At 39.1% G+C, this 23,841-nt stretch overlaps 1 protein-coding gene across 1 annotated transcript in view; it reads left to right on the forward strand.

Moving 5' to 3' along the window:
- The window catches only part of vwa8 (von Willebrand factor A domain containing 8), a 163,012-nt gene that overhangs the window by 133,516 nt on the left and 5,655 nt on the right, over window positions 1–23,841 (forward strand). Inside the window, exons 39-42 of the mRNA XM_052143089.1 lie at window positions 453–609; window positions 6,961–7,069; window positions 16,417–16,542; window positions 19,555–19,713. Coding sequence (XP_051999049.1) covers window positions 453–609; window positions 6,961–7,069; window positions 16,417–16,542; window positions 19,555–19,713 — 551 coding nt within the window. The remainder of the gene's footprint in view (window positions 1–452; window positions 610–6,960; window positions 7,070–16,416; window positions 16,543–19,554; window positions 19,714–23,841) is intronic.

Consider the following 23,841-nt stretch of genomic DNA (forward strand, 5'->3'; position numbering starts at 1 on the left):
AAGAAAAAGAGTTTATAAAGAAATGTCCTCCTTAATGAAAGTTTATATCCTTTATCATACTTTAGTTCTGAAAGGATAGTTCATGGGATAGATGTCATTCTAAAACCATAAGTTTTATTTCTTACTTGAAACATAAAAAGAGATGTAAGGCAGAATGTTAGCCTCAGTCACCATTTACCATCATTGTATGGCAAAGTAATGCAAAGAAATTGAATGGTGACTGAGGCTGCCAGTCCCTAACATCTCAGTACATAACCGTACCTCACATTTCCTTTATGTTTTATGGAAGAAAGAAAGTAATTAAAGTTTGGAGTAAATGATGACATCATTTTCATCTTTGGGTGAAATATTCCTTAAAGTCTTCACGTATCATGTTAATATGGCTAGTTCTTTCCTATTACTAAAAAACATCCGAAAATCTTTTAATTAATTGTGCCTTTATGTTCATGTAGGTGGCAGAGATACAGCAGGTCTTGGGGGAAAGGGAGGCCCCTACCGTCTGGACGCCGGACACAAAGTTTACCAGATCTCCCAGGTGGAAAAAGACGGCGTGCCAGACGAAGTAAAGAGAGCGGCACGGGATATGGCGGAGAAAGCTTTCAAGCAGAGGTACATTCATCTGTCTGCCTCTCATTCATCACACTCTCTCTCACACCCTCATTTCAAACACTCACAGATTTCTCCAAAAACACCTACACTTGACCCTGACTGACCTTTACCCTTTACCCTGTGCACTGTTAATCTTTTCAAATATTTCATTGTGAAGCTCAGGGGGGTGTGTGGGTGTGTGTGGGTGGGTGTAGGTGTGTGTGTGTGTGTGTGTGTGTGTGTGTGTGTGTGTGTGTGTTTGTGGGTGGGTGTGGTTGATAATACAGGTACGCAAAGGCTCTATTTCAAAACCTTGTAATCTTCCTATGTAGGCAACATTAAAGGCACGCTTCCAGTGTGAAGGCTGTTTCAAAAGATGATTGTGCTTCTTTCTATGCTGCCTTTTTTAGGTAAATTCTAATGCAGCATCACATGTATCCTTCACAGAGAATCCAAGAATGTATCTCGACAAGCTCTAAAAAAAAAATCCATCCTAGATGGCAGACAGAGCAAGAGTTGATGATAAATATCCTTATATTTTATTTAATACCAAAAATAACGATAAAAAAGTATTCAATTGAATATAAAATGATCTATTTAACCCAATATTTGTGTGTGCTACCGTAGGCCTATGTATTTTTAGTAGTGCTTGCTTTAGCAAGACGCCACCATTACTATTGCTCTGACCGTCGTTTAGGGATTTTTCGAAATCTCAAATCCAATTCTTCTTCTGTACAAAACTTTGGCAAGGAACACGTAAAACAGCAGGCTCCAGATCACAGAATGGACACTACGGAGCCACAGAGGTCTTCAACTGGCCCAGCTATCTCAAATATGTACCTCATGAATGCTTCGATTCATGAGGCTGTGTGTGTACTGTATGTGTGTACAGAGCCTTATGAAGCAACATGAGAGTGAATCATCATGAAGGAGGCCTCTGTTCTATCCAGTGCACTGCATCAAGTTTCCTCTGCCCTCTATCATGCATCATGTCCAATTTTCACACACTATCCATGCTACTACACTCCTATAAGCGTCTAAAGAAGGTGCTAGATTTGCATTTTCTGAAGAAAATATCAGTTCTTGCAAGGCAGTCTTTGTTTTCTATTGGCTGTACACAGGATGCTACATGCATAAATGGTTAAATGTGTGCAAAGTAGACAAGACTGATCACTATGCAGTATTAAATTAGATGTAAAAAAGTTCAGTATGCAAATTCATTATACAATTAATTATGCAAATATTACATCGACACTGTCAGATTAGATTTTAAATCAAGGGGTGATTTTCAAACTGTAAACCTAAAAGCGTTTGTGTTTATATATATATATATATATATATATATATATATATATATATATATATATATATATATATATAGATTGCACACCTAAATTATAAAATATATAAAAAATATTTTATAAAGTTTTAATGTAGTCTCTATATTAAATGATTCAGGCGTTTAATACTTAAAACAAAGCATTCTGTTGCTCTGTTGTATTTGCTACCTTGAAATATTTTTCCCTCAGATGGCCTTTGTGTTTTCACATTGGTGTATTCTGCATGCTGTCTGTCACGTTTGCAGTAATTTAATCTCAGTAGAGATGGGTTATGTCAGGTGTTTCCACAGGAAGTGGGATTTTGTCTGTCTTATTCAAAAATGTGTTTGTTTCATACTCCAACAACCCACATGCCATTTCTTTGTGAGCATTACTTTGATGTGCTATGATGGAGGAAATTCTGTAAAATAACATTTTTCAGTCTTAGACAGGAATGTAATTAGTTGTTGAACAATTCTTTCGTTTTGCTGCATTGTTTGTGTTATTCAATAATAAATCTACACTGATAAAGTTCATATTAATTTTAAAATTCGTTAATAAATGTATGATATTCAACCCTACTATTGTCTAATGAAAATGCACCCTCCTATTTTCCTTTAAGGCATGCTTGAACCGCATTAAAAACGTTTAAAAAATGCTTGATTAGTGTATAACAGCACTAAAGACCTCCCTTAATGAAAATCTGTTTTAATGTGGTCCCAAAATATATAATAATAGGGGAACAAAGTGAAATATATGGAATATTAACGGAGTAACATAATTTTTAAAGACTTTTTTTAAATTGGAAAATAAATGTAAAAACTTAACATAAATTGTCAAAGGATGTCGTGTAATGTTTTAAAAAAATATATAACTTTCAGCATTTTATAATATATAAAACAATCAAAAGCAATTTCTGATTTATTCTGCTTATAGAAAATCAAGTGTACATTTTAGAGTTACAATTTCCATACATCTCTATTTCACAAATTATACTCTATTGCCTTTTCCAGCAGTTTAAATGAGCCCACTTTGCAACCGTGTTACAGCACAGCAGTGTTGCAGCGTTGCAGCGCAGCAGCATTGCAGCGCAGCAGCATTGCATCGTAGCAGTGTTGCAGCGCAGAAGCGTTGCATCGTAGCAGTGTGACAGCTCAGAAGCGTTGCATCGTAGCAGTGATGCAGCGCAGTAGCGTTACAGTGCAGAATCGTTGCATCGTAGCAGCGTTGCATCGTAGCAGCGTTACAGCGCAGAAGCGTTACAGCGCAGAAGCGTTGCAGCCTAACGGTGTTGCAACGCTGCAGTGTTAAAACTATGCTGTATTTAGAACACCTTCTTTATCTGTCCAGGGTCAAAAATTACCCTATGACAATAGGAACATTAAATTATAGACATATCTAAATTTAAGTTAAATGAGTGATGTGTGGCAATGAGGCAAAGTGGCAATAGTGAAAATCTAGACGCCTGAAGTGTGATCATGAGTTCTATGAGACAAGCTTGTTCAGCTGTGAACAAGCTTCTCTCATGCTCGCAATATTCTTGAAACATGTCATTTTTGTTCCGCATTAGACAGAGGGTCCTATTTTATGAGTGCTTGTGCAAAGCACAGTGCTGTGTCTTAAGTCGTGCATGTAAAGTCACTAAGTTAAGTTTTGTTTTTTTTGTACAAGCATGTGCTAAGTCTAGGTGCATGTGCTAAGTCTAGGATCAAAATTGCATGCGCAAAGTGCTAATGGACTTTGTCAAGTGCAATTTAATTCTGAGGTTCTTCTCCAGTTATTTTATAGTTCATTACCTGTCATGCACCAGTGATATAAACAAAGACAGCACATTCATAAAATTGGTAGTGTAAATGGACTGTATGCAATTAATTAAAAGAATAGAATTATGGAGTTATGTTAAGGCACATTTCTGACAATGACATGCTCTTTTTATAAGCATTGGAAAATGTGGTACTTGTCAGGATTTGGATTTATGCTCTGTTAAATTATACAAAATGTACGTTGTTTTAATCATTTTCATCTGCTGACACAAAAATCACGGCTAGTATTAACAATGATTGTATTGCAATGCACTTCACTTCTACCATTCGAGTTTAATTAAAAAATATTTAATTCAGGAGTTAAACTTTTAAAAACAAATCTACTCTCAGCCAAAGGATTCACACTCTTACTGATCATGCTTAGTGTTTTAGCGTTGTGAAAGTGTGATCATAGGAGTTCATTATGCAATTTAGTGAAGCAGAACACTTGCTTCCATGTACTCTCACTGCCTCGATTTCTCCCTCCTCTCCCACTGCTGCATGGCCACGCTGGCCACTTCTTGCTCCGGTCTGTGGACAAGTTTGGAATTTAGAAGAAAATAGTAGCAGTCTGTCCTCTCTCCAATAACACTGCGCAAAGAATGTGAGCTTCAGAGGCCAAGCAGGAAACCCACAGCATGTGCGTGAAAGAGAGACAAAAGCAAAGCAGGAGGAAAGGCAATGATGATATCATGAGTAAGAAAGTGCTTTTTAAACAAGTGATCTTTTACACCTTCTGATAGCAAAAACCATTAAGCAGCACTTTTTTGTGGCTGTTTCTAGACATGTTTTGTCCAGGTGGCACTGGAAAGGAGGAAGGTCATTTCTTTTGAAAAGAAACAGTGTGTAACAGTTTTTGGAGATAAGGGTTTAGATCACACTGTCTGGTCTGGTCTGATCTCATGTCTGATAGAGCACACCTGAGGTCTATGGAGCACTACAGTCTAGACACACTTCACACTCTGATTCCTCTGAATAACATCAAACACCTCTCACACACACATATTTCTCGTGTGTGCTCTACCTGGGTGTTTAGGAGTGGGATTAACCATTGAATCAGTTTAGGGATTATTGGCTTCACCCCACCTGGACAACAGAACCCACCTGCTCAGGGCTGGGTAATTCTCACGAAATCTCTCCAGAACATGCCCAGGACATATTTAACCAAGAAATCAGAAATCTATTTTTTTAGGCAGAGACAACTATAAATAAGACTTGTGTAGGTTGATTCCTTTAAAAAAAATTATACTATGGCTCTGTGGCAGTATTAAAATATTTAAAGCTAAATTGTCATTAAATTGAAACTGAAATGTGTCATTTCCGCACCACTAAACAAAATAAACAGTATTCCTGAATAATCCACCTGTCAACTGTTGATCAAACATTTACATTTATGCATTTGGCAGATGCTTTTATCCAAAGCCACTTACAGAGCCCTTATCACAGGGACAATCCCCCTGGAGCAACCTGGAGTTAAGTGCCTTGCTCAAGGACACAATGGTGGTGGCTGTGGGGATCGAACTGACAACCTTCTGCTTAACAGTTATGTGCTTTAGCCCACTACACCACCACCACTCCATACAAACATCAAACAAACTCATACCATTGGTTAAGTTAGTGTTGATATGTTTGGTGGTTGAGACGTTCAAACAAACAGAGCAGTATAGTGCCACTGAGCCGCAATGTTTACAGTTTTTAAGGAAATCAACCTACTAATGTCTTCGACTACGTTCACATTAATCCAGATACATTTAAAAATGACATTTTCATTTTCAAAAGGCTCTCCATCCACACTGCCGTTTTCAAAGCATTTACCAAACTCTTAAATCCCATTACTGTGCATGTGAAAAATCACCATTCCATGTATGGTCTGAAATGCAATTGTCCTCATGTACAGTCGCCAAACAGCAATACCGAGTATACTTCCTGTCGCCTTTGAAGGAATGCATTGTGAAGTTTGTATAAAGTAACATTTATCTTTAACAACGGTATCGAAGTGAATAGCAGGCACAACAATGGCGCTACAACATGTGCCGCCATCTTGATTGTTTTGGGTTAAATGGATCACGTGACTGCGACACATGTCAAAAAATACGTCATCGTTTTAAGATATCTCCATTTCCCCTGTTTACACTACAATGCAAAGACAGCATTTTCAAATGTATCCACTTGGGAGAGCATTTTCGAAAATCTCCGTCTCAGTGTACATGGAAGACCAAACATATTAGTGTGGACATGACCTTGTAGTTCTCTCTGCATGTTAAACTGGAATAGAAAATATTCTAACACTGAAGAAGTTACACGATTCAGCTTTAATGTCTCAATGCCAAAAAACTTGATAGACTTCATTTTTTTTATGCAAAATTTCATATTTTTTGATTTTGGGGTAAAATGGACTTGCAAGATTTCTAGCCTCCATCCCTTGTACAACCACATTGACAAGGCTGACTCGGGTTTGAGCACCTGGTATTGCATGTGTGTGGGTGCTGGTCGTGGAGCTGTAGGGACTTGCCTGTAGAGCAATGTTTATCCAACTCCTACGCTCAAGTGTGCACCATTGTCTCTCTTGACAGTTGCACTTAATGTGTGACTTAACAGAACCTTTGTTGAATCAGTGTCATCTCAAATCCGTTTTTTAAAAGAAATCTTGAGGTCAAACCCCAGAACCTTTCACCTTCCTTTAAGGCTTACTTAAAATTCTTTACAATGGTTTAAATTTGCAAGGCAAAATTGTATATCAAACTACATTTTTAAATTTTCTGATGAAAATGTGAGTGGGTCTAGCCTAAAACTCACTGCTGTGATGCTAGGGTGTTCTGGTTGTTTCTAGGTGGTTTCTTACTGGTCAAAACAGTAAAAAAAAACACCACCAAGTTTATGACATTCTGATCTCTAGATATGGTTCAGAAGCTTCCTTCATCATAAATCTGAGGGATTTTTTTTTGCCTGTTTTATTGTCCGCCAAGAGAAAGTTTAAACTATGACTGCTTAAAGTAACAGCACACCTCTCTTCAACAAGCTGCACGATTTGAGCTATCATGTCATGTCTGTAACACTAACTGTGCGTGCCAAATTTTTGGGGTTTGTTCAAATCCCTAAGTATGAACAAATATAATAGTGATGCTTGCCTTAACAAACACAACTAATTAGTGTTACTTGTGGATTATATGTTTTTATGCATGTTGATCGTAAATGCTGCAGATTGTGTTTGCTTGTCAAATGTGTTTTTTGTTTTTTTTGTTTGTTTTCAGGCTCAAGGAGATTGACATGAGTGAGTACGACGCCTCCACATACGACCGTTTCTCAGGAGCAGTCAGACGACAAGTCCAGTCACTCCGCATCATTCTGGATAGCCTGCAGGTAAACAAGCCCACTAATCCCATTCCGTGGGTGTTAAATGGATAGGTCAGCCAAAAATTACAATTCTGTCACAGTTTACCTATTCTTATCGAATCCATTCATCAATCAAACCCGTATGACTTTCTTTCTTATGCAGAACACAAAAAGGGAGATGTTTAACAGTGCACTCAGTAACTTTTGTCTTTGTGTCATCTTGGATTTACACTGACACCTAGCGGCTTGGATGCAGCAGCATTTAAAACCAAAAGTTTTCAGTTTCAGATGTCATAGTAGAAATTCAGTATTCATAATCAGACATGATTACTTTTATCAGTGAGTGAAAGTGTCAAATAAACTTTAATCTTTAAAATTAACTTTCACACAGCAAGATTCAGCAGACTAAATTCAGTCATTTCGATGGAAATCCGAGCGATCGTGAATTTCACTTGATGGATTCCAGATGGAATTTCCACTTGTGAATTTCACGTGGATTCACCACTTTTAGGCGGTTGCTTGGTTTGACAGTGACCTCTTTGTGGGCGGTGCTTCATATACAGCTACACTGAATATTCACATTGGACAAGGATATAATTTTTGTTTCTTTTTAACTTAAGTCTCCACCCACGCCCACTTCGCCCGTGGAATTTCACCCAGGAAAGGTAAATATGACTATGCCTTTAGTGGACTGAAGCTATCATATTGTTTTCTGCTTTATGCACTAGAGGTTGCAGCATCTAGTCAATTTGCTCTGCCACTTGACACTTTGGGTCAGTGTTTACTAGTCGTGGATCATATGATGCCAGTTGCTCTTGTTCTATATTTGGAATTATGTGTAAGTGAAAATAAAGTGAACTTGAACATGCAGAGCATGTTAGAAGTGAATGACACCAACATTGCAGACATCTGAGATGGTTTCAGTTTATTTGGACTGTTTCTATTCAAGACAGTATTCTTGCAAATGGAGGTTGTTGAGTGACTAGTTGATAACTGACCACCCTGGCACAACCCTAATGCAGACAAGAATGCATAACCAGTGCATTGCAAGTGCGGCATCCCATTTTATCACTTATTGAGCACCTTATTCAGAACACTATGGTCCTAATAAAGTGCCTGACTTGGTCTATTTCTGTTGTTGCCAATTCTTCTCAAGATGTGTTGTGTGTTCTGAGATGCTTTTCTGCTCACTACAATTGTACAGAGTGGTTATCTGAGTTACCGTAGCCTCTCTGTCATCTCCAGCCAGGCTGTCCATTCTCCGTTGACCTCTCTCATCAACAAGGTGTTTCCATCTGCAGAACAGAACTTTTAAGTTCCTAATAAAGTGCTCAGTGAGTGTGCATAATGCTTGTTCTTTCGTTATTGTAGCAGTAGCAATCCTGTAAGGGGGCGTTAGATTAACCTTCAAACGTCAATCGCCTGGTTTCTATTTCTATGTTGCAATTGGTCGGCCCACCCACAGTGAAATTGGTCTAAAAGCTTGCTCATTTAAATAAAGTAAACATTAGTCATTTACATTAAGTGAACATGGGTCCGGTGACTATTTTTCTGCATGGCTAAAAAAAATTTGTTGTTGTGCAAGCCGCACTGTGCACATGCACACATGGACATGCAACTCAACTGAACTCACTTTTATTTTCATTATACCATTACACAAGTGAAATTATGTGTGAAAATGTTATGTGCATGTTCCAGACATTGCAGCCATACATGTATGTACAGTAAGTATAAGGACACTCAACAGAATAACAATGTACAGAATAACAATATAATAGTGTACAGAATAAAAATATACAGAATGACAATTAGCAATATACAGAATAACAATTTAACACTATACAGAATACCAATATAACACTACAGAATAACAACACACAGATGTTTACACAGTTTACATGTAACACAATACACATTACACAAGATACAAACTGAACAGTTAGAGGCAACTGCACTGAATTTAATTAAGAACAGTATATATATTGTTGTATGTAATGTGCAGTGATGTGTGGCATATACTATTGTGTTGCCATTCATTCTCAGATGTGTGTGAAGGGGTAGATATTAATAATAATAGATGTGATGTACAACAATCAGCCATAACATTAAAACCACCTGCCTAATATTGTGTAGGTCACCCTGTGCCTCAAAAACAGCACCAACCTAAATTTCAGAATAGCATTCTGAGATGCCATTCTTCTCACCACAATTGTACAGAGCGGTTATCTGAGTTTCCGTAGACTTTGTCAGTTTGAACTGGTCTGGCCATTCTCTGTTGACCTCTCTCATCAACAAGGGATTTCTGATGGGCCTGGGTAGCTCAGTGGTAAAGATGCTGGCTACCACCCCTGGAGTTCGCTAGTAGTTGAATCCCAGAGTTTGCTGAGTGACTCCAGCCAGGTCTCCTAAGCAACCAAATTGGCCGGGGTGCTAGGGAGGAAAGAGCCACTATAATGGGGTTCGTTCTCTGTGTGACACGTGGTGAGTTGAGCGTGGATGCAGCGGTGGATGGCGTGAAGCCGTCTCCGTTGTGTGCCGTGTCTCTGTTTCATTGCGCTCAACAAGCCACGTGATAAGATGCGCGGGTTGACGGTCTCAGACGCAGAGGCAGCTGGGATTCGTCCTCCGCCACCCGGACCACGTGACCACGAGGACTTAAAAGCACATTGGGAATTGGGCATTCCAAATTAGGTGAAAAAGGGGAAAAACTGAAAAAAAACAAGGGAGTTCCATCCACAGAACTGCCACTCACTGGATGTTTTTTTGTTTTTGACACCATTTGTTGAAAATTCTAGAGAATGTTGTGCATGAAAATCCCAAGAGATCAGCAGTTACAGAATTACTCAAACCAGCCCGTCTGGCATCAAAAATTATCCATGCAATTATCTAATAAGCCAAGCATGTGGCAGCAGTGCAATGCATAAAATCATGCAGATACAGGTCAGGAGCTTCAGTTGTGGCATGATTGTTTGTGCCAGACAGTCTGGTTTGAGTATTTCTGTAACTTCTGATCTCCTGGATTTTCACACAGTATGCACACATATATACTATACATATTGAGTCCAGTCAAATCCAATGAATTTAGTGTTAAGGTCCTAGGGTATGGTGTTGTTAGCAATTCAGCAGTCTGATGGCCTAGGGGGAAAAACAGTCCCGCAGCCTACTGGTGCTCTTATGCTGTGGTACCGTCTGCCAGATGGTAGCAGTGAGAGCAGTCCGTGGCTTGGATGACTGGAGTCTCTGATGATCCTCTGTGTTTTCCTTATACATCGCCTGGTATAGATGTCCCGGAGGGATGGAAGCAGACCTCCAATGATGTGCTAGGATGTTTGTACTACCCACTGCAGCACTTTGTGGTTGAAAGCAGAACTGTTCCCATACCTGATGGTGATTCAGCCAGTCAGAATGCTCTCCACAGTGCACATGTAGAACAAACTTAGGATGTTGTGACTCATCCCAAACTTCCTCAGGAAAGACTTCGTTCTCAGGAAGAAGAGCCTTCATCACTACGGCCTCTGTGTGGGCGGACAATGTGAAGTCGTCGGATGTGAACTTGTGAATTTGAAGCTGCAGACCCTCTCCACCGGTGCTCTGTCGATAGAGATAGGGCTGTGTTCTTTGTCCAGTCTCCTGTATTCCACCACAAGCTCCTTGGTCTTGTTGACGTTTAGAGAGAGATTGTTCTGCTGGCACCAGCGTGTAAGGGAACACACCTCTCTGTAGGCTGTCTCGTCGTCATCTGTGATCAGGCCTACCACTGTCGTGTCATCTGCATACTTGATGATGATGTTGGAGCAGTGTGTAGACACACAGTTGTGGGTGTAGAGAGAGTACAGAAGTGGGCTGAGAATGCAGCCCTGTGGAGCTCTAGTATTGAGGGTCAGCTGCCTGACAGGGAGTCCAGGATCCAGCTGCACAGTGAGCTGATCAAGCCTAGAGCCCGGAGCTTAACTCAGCTTGGAGGGCACTATGGTGTTGAATGCTGAACTGTAGTCCACAAACAACATTCTCTCACATATGAGTTCCTTTTGTCCAGGTGGGAGAGAGCAGTATGTAAAGTGAAATCAATGGCATCATCAGTGGAGCATTGCCACGGTAAGCAAACTGTAGTGGATCCAGAGAGGTAGGCAGCAAAGAGTAAATGTGATCTCTGATTAGTCTCTCAAAGTATTTGCTGATTATGGGAGTCAGAGCAATAGGACGGCAGTCATTTAAGCTGGTGATTTTAGTTTGATTCGGTACAGGCACAATGGTGGACGTTTTGAAGCATGTGGGGAACTATAGACAGGGAGAGAGAGAGAGGTTGAAAATGTCTGTGAAAACACCTGCTAGTTGGCCTGCGCATGTTCTGAGGACTCCGGACCAGCAGCCTTGCGAATGTTCACCAATTTGAAAGTTCAGGTTACATCTGCTACATAGACAGTAAATGAACCAACCTCTGCTGTGTCGGCCTGCATGCAACCATGGTTTTCCTTAAGTTTCTCAGCCAACTCACAAAAGAGCCTTCCGGTGACTTCAAGAGATCATGTGCATAATTATTATTATTATGATGCTCCCTGACCTTTGATTGGTCTGTCGATATGGGCCCTGGGGGTCATCATTCTATATAGAAGGATGTCCGGTAGCTCGTTTGATCTTTTGTGTTTGCGTGTGGGTGGAGAGCACTGGAACATGGGTGGAGTTTCTCCAAAAGTGCTGATTGAAGACCAGCTTAATTTCCTCATCCATGTTCAACAGAACGAGTGGTGGCAGCTTCATCTGATCTAAGATCTGTGGCTGGTTTTTGCTAAGTGCTCTTGGGGATTCCCTTCACTATGTGAACAGAGTGCTGGCTCCAGCCAAAGGGAGGATCAGATTCCTCTTTGGCAGCCTCCATGAGGAGCTCTGCTCAAAGACAGATGTGTTTATGTAAAAACATGGTGACAAGGATTATCCCTTCATTCTCTCGGTCATAGTGCAGTTCTCTAAAGCAGTGCTATCTGCTTTCATCTACAACGGCATTATAAATAGAGATGGCGGCTCCATTGGCATGTGTGTGTGGTTCAGGTGAACACATTGGCATCGTTCTGACAGGTCGTGTCCTGGGAAGTAATTAAACTCTGCATCACCCTGAGCATGTGTTTTTCAATTTTTCTTTCTTGTTTTAAGCATAAACCCCACAATTTTTTTTTATTTCTCTGTTAAAAAAAAATAAAGACTTGACATTCTGCTTCTCAAGTTATTTAATCTTGTTTTGAATCGAATGTATTATTTAGTGAAACTGTTGACTGATCATTGATCTCCTGTGTGCATTCATGACAGGGCACAGGAGCAACAGTTCTCACAGCCCCTCCTCGTGAGATAGGGCATTCAAGAAAAATAAAAAAATAATTATCTAAAAACAGGTCCGCCTTAGATTAGATTTTGGCTTGTTTCTCACCAAATATTGTTGGATGCTTTCAGAACAATCATGAGTCTCGTGGAATAATTCATTAGACTTATGAAATTTTATACTTTTGTGTCCTTTTAAAGCTTGAAGAGGTGGTCACCATAAACTACCATTGTACTGTATGACATCTCTGAGCACAAAATGTTTTAACAATTTCTACTTTTGTGTTAAGAAAAAGAAAAGTCATATGGGGTTATAACAACAAAGGGGTGAGTAAACAATTATTGAATTTTAATTTTTTTGGTGAACTTTGTTTTGGTGAATATTTTAATAATTAACAAATCCCTGATTATCAATGTGGTGTCCGACTTACGAACACTCTGTCGAGGAAAAACACTACTGACAACATCTCCTCAGTCTTCAAAGGAATGTATATGTGAGCTGTAAAAAGTGAGCAAAACAGCAAATTTGGACCCACGCCTTTTGTCTGTAGTCACTCCTCATAATGGCATATGGCTTTCTACAGCTGACTCTTCCAAACATGTTGTACACATGCACATTCACACACATACCTTAAAGATAAGTGTTTGCAGCAGGACAGCTTTCTAGGGTTATTGTTGTGTAATATTGTTCATACTTTCAGGTTTTAAAAACCCTAAGGCCAGAAAGTATGCAAATGCAGACACTAATGCCTGGCCAGTACATTTCAAGCAATGGTCTCGTCGTACATATGTAATATTTGTTCTTGCTTTACTGTGGTGATAACAAACTTCTGGACTCAAGGTAAAGGTTTAAACCAGATTATTCATGTAACTCCTTATAATCATACAATTTGCTCAGTAGAATTCTGAGAAACTGTTGCTCTGCCATGACAGTAGATGACCTGAATAAAGAATATTGACTTTAGAAAACACATCAAAGTTAACTTTTGACAGCATGAAGACACTGAATTGAATTGCTTTAGATATTTAAATGAGTGCTCAAAACTTAGGCCATGCCACTAATACATTATGGGTTGAAAATTCTGTTTTCCAAAGTATGTGATAATAGAGAGCATTCATGTTCCATGCAAAATAATTGCATTTTAAACTGAAAATGTGTTAGTGTGGATGTGGCTTAAGAGTAAGCCATGTAAATGAAAGCTTCAATGTGTTATGTTTGTTTGTGTGCAGTTTATGGGATTATGCAGTCAATTGCGTTATCGTTCAGCTCTGAAGTCAGTAGAAACCTGGGCTGGTTCTGAAAAAGATTCAGTTCCCCTGACCAAGCACTGGCTTCAGCACTTTTTTGCTGAAAAGGGGCATCTTTGGCATCTTTTTTTTTGCATAGCCTTGAGATATGACACCGAAAAGACCTGATGATATCATTCAATCAGTAAATCCCTGGAGTGTGGTGATTTCAACAGCTTGCTGATGACTCTGTGGCTTATTACAGTGGGAATTTACACTTTTGTCTGTCTCAGTCACCCATCTCAGAGACATTTGCAAGTGTATACAATGCTTTCCTTTTTACCAGGATGCCAATTATGTACGACGTTAGTTTTTGTCAGTAATTCTGTGTGTACTTAAGTGTACTTGCATGCCTCTATTTGTGTACGTGCTTTGGTTCATGTGTGTGTGTGTGTGTGTGTGTGTGTGTGTGTGTGTGTGGAGTGATGTGAAGTAAGGTGAAGTGTTCGTTCATTGTTCTTCACAGAGACCCGACACATTCACTCATAATGAGAGCCACATGTGGAAGTGCCTCCATTGGTCTTTGTTTATATTTGGATCTATGTCAAGGACCCGCTGGGGGTCTTGGTCACTTCTGTGAATTACATGATGTAGCTCAGAATTATATTGTTGGAAGATATTGTTTCTACATAGTCACGTATTACAAGTTAGTTATCGTTATTACCTTTAAATATTAAGTATGGAACAAAGGCTGGTATACAGTGGCAAGAAAAATTATGTTAACCCTTTAATATTACCTGCATGTATGTATGTATGTATTTGGCTTAAAATATGGTTTGATCTTTATCTAAGTTACAAGAATGAGCAAACACAATCTGTTTTAACTCATAACACAAATTATTGTATTGTTCTTGTACATATTGAACATATTATTAAAACATTCACTGTGTAGGTTGGGAAAAGTATGTGAACCCATATGCTAATGACATCAACATAAGCTAATTAGAGTCAGGAGTTGGCAAACTTGGCATCCAATTAATGAAACAAGATTGGGGGTGGGGGAATTACAGCTTCTTTGACTTGTAAAAAGTACTCACAAATTTTGAGTTTGCTATTCACAAGAAGCATCTGCTTATGTGGACCATGCCTTGCAGAAAAGATCTCAGAAACCAACGATGCTTTGCATAAAGATGGAAAGTGTTACAGAGTTACCTCGAAGAGCTAAGATATTCATCTGTCCACAGTTAGACAAATTGTCTATAAGTGGAGATGTTTAAGTACTGTGGCTACTCTCCTTAGAAGTGGCCGTCCAGCCAAAATTATTCAAAGAGCACACCACATAATGCTCAGTGACCTAAAGAATAACTCTAGAGTGACAGCTGAAGACTTGAAGGAATCAATGGAACTGTTTAACATCATGAAGGAAGCCGCTGCTTTCCAACAAAAATATTTCTGTGTGCCTGAATTTTTCCAAATGATTTTTCTATAAACAATTTGTGGATTGATGAAACTAAGGTTGAATTGTGTGGGAAGAACATGCAGCATTACGTATGGTTTAAAAAGAGCACCGCATACCAACATGAAATCATCTTCCCAATGATGAAGTATGGTGAAGGTAGCATCATAATTTTGGGCTGCTTTGATGCTATGGGGCCTGGAATGCTTGCCATCATCGAGGGAAAAACTAATTCCCAAGTTCATCACAAAATCCTACAGGATAATGTCAGGGTGGCTGTGTGCCAGCTGAAGCTCAGAAGAGGTTGGGTGATGCAGTAGGACAATGACCCTAAACATCAGAATAAATACACTACACAATGGCTTAAAAAAAAAGAAAATCCATATTTTGGAGTGGCCCAGTCAGAGCCTAGACCTCAACCCCCAATAGTGATGCTGTGGAATGACCTTGAGAGCCATTCACACCAGAAATCCTAAGAATTTGGATGAGCTGAAGCAGTTCTGTAAGGAAGGATTGTCCAAAATTCCTTCTGAAAGATGTGCAGGTCTAATCTGCTGTTAATGGAAATGCTTTGTTGAGGTTACTGCTGCCAAAGACGGATCGACCGGTTATGAAATCCAAGGGTTCACTTACTTTTTCCACAACACTGTGAATGTTTAATGGGATGCGTTCAAGGAACGCATGAAAGATTATAATTGTTTATATGTTGTTAGCTTAAGCATATTGTGTTTGTCTATACTTGTGACTTTGATGAAGATGAGATCACATTTTATGACCAATTAATGGAGAAAACCAGCTAATTCTAAAGGGTGCACATACTTTTTCTTGCCACTGTATACCATGTGACGATAAAAAGTGTTCTTTTGTCCATTTATCAACTATTTTAAAAATGGCTTTCAATTTCATCCTATCAAAATTCAGAGTCAGAAATCATATATTGGTAGTTTTTTTTAGTCTTTTGTTTTTTATTTTAGTGTTACTTAATGTAAAGGCTTTTCTTTTTTTAATTTTTTTTTGCGACTTATTTAATTATTTGTTAAGATGAATATTCTTATTTTTTTAAGTCCCAAATAAATATAGAAAATAATCAAATAAGATTAAGTTACTGGATGTTCTAAAAATAGGCATTAACACATGGTTATTTATTATGTAATCTATTTTTTGTTTTATTTATAGCAAAAAAAACAACAAAAAAAAAAAAGAGTATATTGTGAGATATGCCATTACCATGATATAAAATGTCCATAGGTAATGCAAGCGTTTGAATGGGATATAAGATTTTAATTATAGCACACCTACTTTATATAAAACCCTTCAGTTTTGATCTTCAGTATTGCAGATGATTGTTTTGCAAAAGTATATAATTTTCTTTGTGTTTCAGGCTAAAGGGAAGGAAAGGCAGTGGCTGAGGAATCAGGCTCTTGGTGATCTGGATGATGCGAAGATCATTGACGGTCTGACCGGAGAGAAAGCTATTTATAAACGCAGAGCAGAGCTGGAACCTGAGGTGAGAGAGTAACACTCAGAAAAACAGAAAAATCCACTGAGCATGTTCAAAGAAATATTGAAATAAAAAATAATATTGGCAACATTTAAACAAATGTATCTGGTTTAAGCACTAATTAATTTCTCTATCTATTGGTATCGGGTATCTAAAGCATTCCATTTATTATTTTGTTAATTAAACATGATTATATACACTAGCAAAAAAGTATCATCATAATAATGCCATGCATTATTTGACATGTGGCAATACCTTGACATTCTTATTAATGCATTATCAAAAATGTGGGTACACTTTACTGAATTTATGTTTTTCATTATTGTCATTAAAAAACCTTTTGATCCAAAGGTATATTCTTAAAGGAATAGTTCAGCCCAAAATAACGTTCAAGAGTAATTTTTAAGAAGTCTTCACTGGGTTTGTTTGCCATAATCCAAGTGTGACTGTTTTGTCAAGCTCCAAAATAGAAAATTCTGTAACACTTTTACAATAAGGTTCCAGTTATTGACATTATTTAACAACATAAGTTAACATTAACTAACAATGCACAATACTTTTACAGCACTTATTAATTTGTTTAATATTCATTTCAGCATATACTAATAAATTCTTAAAATCAAAAGGTTTATATGTTAACAATAGTTATTACACGCCTTCGCGTCAGGGTCCTGATCACCTTGTCTCAATACCATGCACTGCATTCCAAGTCTTCTGAAGCAAACTTTGTTAAATGAACCAAACCCAATTAAGTCATAATTCACTCTCAAATCAAATCATTAATAAAGCACCTAAATTAAATATAACAGCTACTTCAATAACATCAAACCTCATTAAAACATTCCATAAAATATAGGAATATAATGCATATTTAAAAAAATGTACACCTGGTATTAAGATGTGATTTTGGCAATCTGATCCTAAGATTTCAGGTGAGACATGTCACTGTTAACACCTGGTCATTATATGCATCTCTTTTGATCACTAGTGTTCGCATTTTAAGGAGAGGTTGTCTGAATTCATGAATATAAACGTCAAGCAATGTGTCAGTGTATGACTGCATAATAATAAAGCCCAAAAAAGTTAAAGAACAAAAAGAAAGCATAAAGAAAATGGTGCAGTTTAAGTGCAAACATAACGATTAGAACAGAAATATCAGTTATTGTTTGTAAGGAGTTCAATGGAAAGGAGGAGGCGAGAACTGGCTTGGCGATACAAATAATATTTTAATGAATAACTTAAACCAAACAAAGACAAACACACACACATGACGGACATGTCCGTAAACTATCTCTCGTCGCACCACCGTCTGCCATCGGCCTTTATCCCTCTCGGAGGCTTAATTAGCCTGATAAGGGACCGGGTGTGTATAATCACAACCCGGCTCCGCCCTGTCACATTCGTCCCTCGTTCTCTCAGGCTGGGGAGCCCCCGGCCTGACGTATATCCCCCCGCCCCCCTCTTTTCCTGGGGGAGGGCGTGCTTTAAGCCTGGTCTCCCGGCAGGTCATCCCCATCTACCTGGACGAGGGAGGGGACAAGGGGAGGGAAACAGAAATGATTTAAATGGGGGGTACTTCCTGTAACAGTGTAGTACCCCCCCCAAAAAACACAAAAATTTAAACGAGAGGGAAAAGGCCAACGCAGAGCGGCAGTGAGAGAGAGAGAAGAGAGAGAGATGAAAAAAAAAAAACTACTCGCCGGTTCTCCGATACGCCGTCCCATGGTCCTTGATCACTTCTCCACCCTCTCAGGCGGACGACAGCCGCTTCTTCTCGGGTGGACCGGAGTCAGACTCACGACCCCCGGCGGTCAGAACGCCCCTCCGCGTTTCTGGGGGATGGCAGGACACTCCTCCGCCCCTGGCAGCTGCTCCAGGCGGTCAGGGAGTCCAGTCCCCACTCGCCTTGCGGACGGCGGCCGTTCACCGCGTCCGGGTGGTCGGTCTACTCCCTCCTCCGGTGGATGGCAGCGGCGCTCCCCTGGGTGGACGGCAGTGTCGAGGACTCCACGACAGGCATCCCTCCTCCTTCCCGGGCTTCGGCACCAGTGTAAAGCAGTTAATGGAAAGGAGGCGAGAACTGGCTTGACGATACAAATAATATTTTAATTAATTACTTAAACCAAAAGACAAACACACACACACGACTGACATGTCTCTCTCTCGTCACACCACCGTCTGCCATCGGCCTTTATCCCTCTCGGAGGCTTAATTAGTCTGATAAGGGACCAGGTGTGTATAATCACGACCCGGCCCCGCCCTCTGCCCTGCCACATTGTTGTAAAGTACGTGTATTAATTGAGCTTCACATGTGTGTGCTTCTCATCTGTGTCACTGCATGCTGATATTTGACACACTGAAGAATTTCCATAAAGTTCTTGTGCATGTATATAGATACGTACTTTTAAGTTTTCCGATTAGAGGGCAAAGATTTAAACTCTTGTTTAAGCGCAGCAGTTGATATACAGGTGAGCAGCTGGCACATTCGACCGCATGAGCTCAGTGTGGTCAGATGCATTTTCTAACAAATTCAGCCACCTTCGAATGTAGTTATAGTGGACAAATCTTAAAACATTTTGGACCCCTTTCACAGTTAGTGTCATCCCATAAGTGGATCACCCAAAATGCATTTTAATAGCAGGTGTAAATGGGGCCTCTGTTCCAACTGTTTCTTCAAAATAATCTTACTACTGGTATCAGTTAAACTGTATTATAGCAGACAGCAGGGAAAGATGGGCATGTTATATTTACTGTTTTACCATAGTAATGACTGCTTTCTAGATTGACTGTCAGAGTGTGGTGCCACAATACATGTGGCTCCTGTATAAGCCATTAGAAACCTCTTTGAAAACATTTCTCTATAAAACCCTTCAGAAGAAGAGCCTGGGCAAATACAAGGCTGCAATTAAGAGAACCGCATAGTGAATGTATTAAAATCATTTTCTTAAAAAAATATAGTATGTCAGTCTGGTCCCAAGTGTGGATGACTTATGTATTTTTCTTTTGGTCTGGTTGCAGCTTGGGTCTCCTCAGCAGAAGCCGAAGCGTTTACGTGTGCTTGCAGACGTCTCTGGCAGCATGTACCGTTTTAACGGTGTGGACGGGCGTCTGGAGCGCTCCATGGAGGCTGTGTGTATGGTGATGGAGGCGCTCGAAAGCTATGAGCACAAGTTTAAAGTAAGATGTTGACAATCAGTCATTGGCTCTAAATGTCCATTTTGCTTACATAGAAGCAAAGCTAATGCTGTTAATTATACAGGGGACCTTCTTATTTGGTACATAACAAAATGTTTATTTTACAAATTGTATTTTATCATTTGGTTTTCATAATTTTGGTCACATTCTAGCTTTTTAAATATGTACAAATTCCAAGATTTTAATTTTTAAAATGTGAGTGGTGCTTGCCATGGCAGGCCTCATCACCACAGCGTCCCACCAACTGCCACAAGTTAAAAAAAGGCCACCCCCATGTCTGTATGATGTTCTGGTGCAGAGATATTGGTGTTGTTTTGTGGTTGTTAGGGTGTTCCATCTGGTTGCTAGGCAGTTGCCAGGATGATAGTAAAAATGCTTAATAGCCAACCCTGAAGTCTATATGACATTCTGAGCCGAAGATATCAATTTTCAAAAGAGCAATTTTGATATGAAGTCAATGGGGTTGGTTTCTAGGGTGCTCTGGATGGTTGCTAGGGCATGGCTAGGAAGTTCCTAAGGTTATATACAAAGTCTGCTTGCTAGCCCGAGTATAGCCTGCCTCCATGTCTCTATGTCTTTCTGAACTGGTGATATTATCCTACAAATTTTCCGTCAATGTAAAGTCTGTGGGATTTTTTTGTGGGATTTTTCACCCGCCGCGAAAACATGGTACGCCCAATCTCTTAATAAAGTCATATCACACGTCTCCTCAATAAGGCACTTGTCTTGACACCTCATTCGTGGGTGTACGACAAACGGTGTGGGACGAGTTAGATGCCAAAATTGTGTACAGAAGAATAAGTATGAGTTAATAATAGTTATGCTTTGCATATTGTATATGTATGTTTTACTACATGTTTATTCTTTACATGCATAATTTTTTACTATTTACAAGTATTCACATCGACCATTTTACCCAATATTTGTTTGTTCTATGCTATCGTTATGCTTATTATCTTGATGCGTATTGTGTTGTTATCTTAGCAACATGCTAAAGTCAATCTCTACAGAGATCAATTGTGAGTCATGTCATGTGCTTTGTGAACCGTTGATTTTATACTCAAGCAAATTCACACATCTGTGAATCTAATCTTGATGATCATCCCATGCTTCAGTAGAACACAGAGTTCTTAACATAGATGCGACATCATCTAGCAAGATCTTTTCACCACAAACACTTACATAACTAAATAAACCCAGCAATTGATTCACAATAAACCATCTCCAAGGTAACACACTATGGAAACAGCCCTTCTGTTTACTTCCTCAAAGGGTGAAAATGGTCTGATGAGTAATGGGGCTATCCCCATGACACATACTGACACACTGTAATGGAGGTTGCCATGGAAAAGGAATGATGGAATAGGATTATGTGAAATATGCCCAGAAGCTGCCACATAGTCTGTGCAGAGCAGTTGTAGAGATGGTCATGCTGGTTAAGGTTGATTAGTGGTTAGCAGCTCTCAGGGAGGCCTCTCTCTTTCTCACTTTTACTTGATGTCTCTGTCTCTCTCCATCTCTCTCTTTCTTTCTCTCTCTCTCTCTCTCTCTCTCTCTGTACTGCTTGGCTGAGCTGCAGATGCTCTGGCAGCAGTGAATCACGGCTCTTGTTGGGGCTGCTTGCAGATTTGCAGCAGCCACACAAAAGATGATTTGTATACTCCATCCTGTGCTATCTGTGGGAGGAGAGCAGCAGAAGATATGCAGTCGTGTGGGTCAATGGCGGACATTCTACTGCTCTCCTCTGATGTGCACCAACCTTTTCAATGTGTGGGGTCAGCTCTAGGGATGGGTGATATATTGAATATTTACTCAATATATTGACAATACAAAATCACTGAATATCATGAATGTTGTGATGATTTAAACCCTTTCTATTTGGCCATTGAATGTGAAATGTTAAAAAAAAAAAAAGACTATCAGCAGAAAGTCTGGCCCACATTACTGCTTTTTATGACCACAAACTACCATCTTAGACAACATATGGCTGTCAGGCTGACATGTTTTTTATTTTTTTTTCAAATCATTTTTATGGTTAAATCTATAATTAGACATATCTCTACCGATAAACTGGTAGAAATCTACAATCTGTATTAATTATGGATTATCGTCTCTATCGCAGTTACTTGAAATGTGCAGCTCATTCTATTCAGGTAACACGTACGCGGTACACATACTGTCAGAGAAATGGAGATTCTGAGACTGGCACTGACCAGTTTCACTGGCATGCACTTTAAATTTAATGAAATTCATTTCACATTCTAAATATACTTATCATCTGACACTCAACTGTGTTTCACGTGATTTTCATGCGCACTATCTCTGGGTCATGCAAGTGCACGCGAGTCCAGTAGGCTTAAGCTGCGTTCACACTGCCACTGACACGCAGCAACAAAAGGACCTCATCTCATTAATTTTCAATGAGAGCTGGCAACTTACAGCAACACGAGCAACTGCGACCGTTGGCAACCGGATGTGGGTGTGTCCAGCGACGTGACAAAGTTGAGAAATTGTTCACTTTATGCAAATGAAGAGCGACTTTCAGAAGTGACAGCAAATACGAGAGAAGATGGTAGAGCTCACTTAATCCTAATATTTTAATAATAAAATTAATGGTTAAGAAACAGTGCTGTTTAGACTCTCCATACACACCACTAGCAACCTAACTGTCAGCCTCTGGCGACATGCATCGACAAAGTAGCTGGCAGTGTGAACGCAGCTTTACTAATTATACTCCAGAGACAGGAGAAGGCAGAGCGGGCAGATTTGCACTCAATCCGGTTTCTCTCTATCACAGTAGAAAAAACCCCCATAAATGACCCATTTGATTTCCTATTGAGTTTTTTTTTTACCTTAAAGTGCAATGGAGGAAGTCAAACATCTCAAACAGCTAGAGAGCCCAAAAATCTAACCACCACTGATGAGGAAAACAGATTAAACACTGTCATGTGGCAACAGTTATGTGTCATGCAGGTTGTTTAAGCTTCACATCATCACCCTTAATAAAATTCTATTCGAATGATGTTAGATATTAGGAAGCAAACCGACCATGTCTGCTTTCAGATATTCAAATATTCTCTACAGAGATGACTTAAATCATTAAGAGCCTTATGAATTGTTTTTTTTTTTATGTGGGATTATTTCCATTGTTGCATTGCTTTGAGAAGATATTGAGTTCATTGAGGAAACTTAATAATATTAATAATAATAATATTAGTCAACAATATCAGATTGAAATGTGGCATAATGTGATATTTAGCTTTATGATTAGGTTAATTTAAAACAAAATTGACTATGACTTTTACTATGTGTGTAAAGTTCCAAATGAAGGGAAAATTATATAAGAGCAAGTACTTTTCATTTATAAATTTAATTCAGTGACTGGATTATACAAAAATAGGCATTACAATATGGTTATTTAATATATAAACCTATTTTTAAAATGTAATTATCGATTTAAAAAATATATATAATTATATTGTTATAAATATCATTATAATATAAAATTTAAGGATGCACAATATATTGGTGGCCAAATTGTTATCAGCCAATATATGAAAGCCGATAAATCAGAGGTCGGCAAACTATGGCACGCATGCCAACATTGGCATGTGGGAGGGGTAATCACTGGCACTCCAGTAATGGTGAGAGAAGAGTAGACTATTTATATAAATTCCGCAACTGCATTCCAATGTACATCTTGATGTAATCTTTCCTCAAGATCACACAGTGTGTTGTCATGAGCTTAATGGGAGGCTAAACAAAAAGTTCAAATGTGATGAGACTGCAGTGGACTCAACAGACTCCATTCACCATTCATACATTACGAGCCTGCAGCTCTTCACTTTCGGTTAAACGTGCTCGCTTTGCTTCGGTCTGGCTGTCACGGGAGCTCTCGTAGGCATACATGGACTGTTTGAATTTAGAGTGATGGATGGGTTTAATGTGCATGTTTTTCTTTTTCCTGATTGTTTGGTTTGGGGGAAAGTTTGGGGTTTGATTGTTGCACTAATGTTGGAATGTGGTCTTTATCATTTTATTTTTGACACACAATCTATTTTTTCTAATATGTCAAAATGTCAAATGTTAATATGCGTGAATTGTCTCTCT

This window comes from Xyrauchen texanus, chromosome 14, assembly GCF_025860055.1.
Source record: "Xyrauchen texanus isolate HMW12.3.18 chromosome 14, RBS_HiC_50CHRs, whole genome shotgun sequence".
Taxonomy (NCBI): Eukaryota; Metazoa; Chordata; class Actinopteri; order Cypriniformes; family Catostomidae; genus Xyrauchen; species Xyrauchen texanus.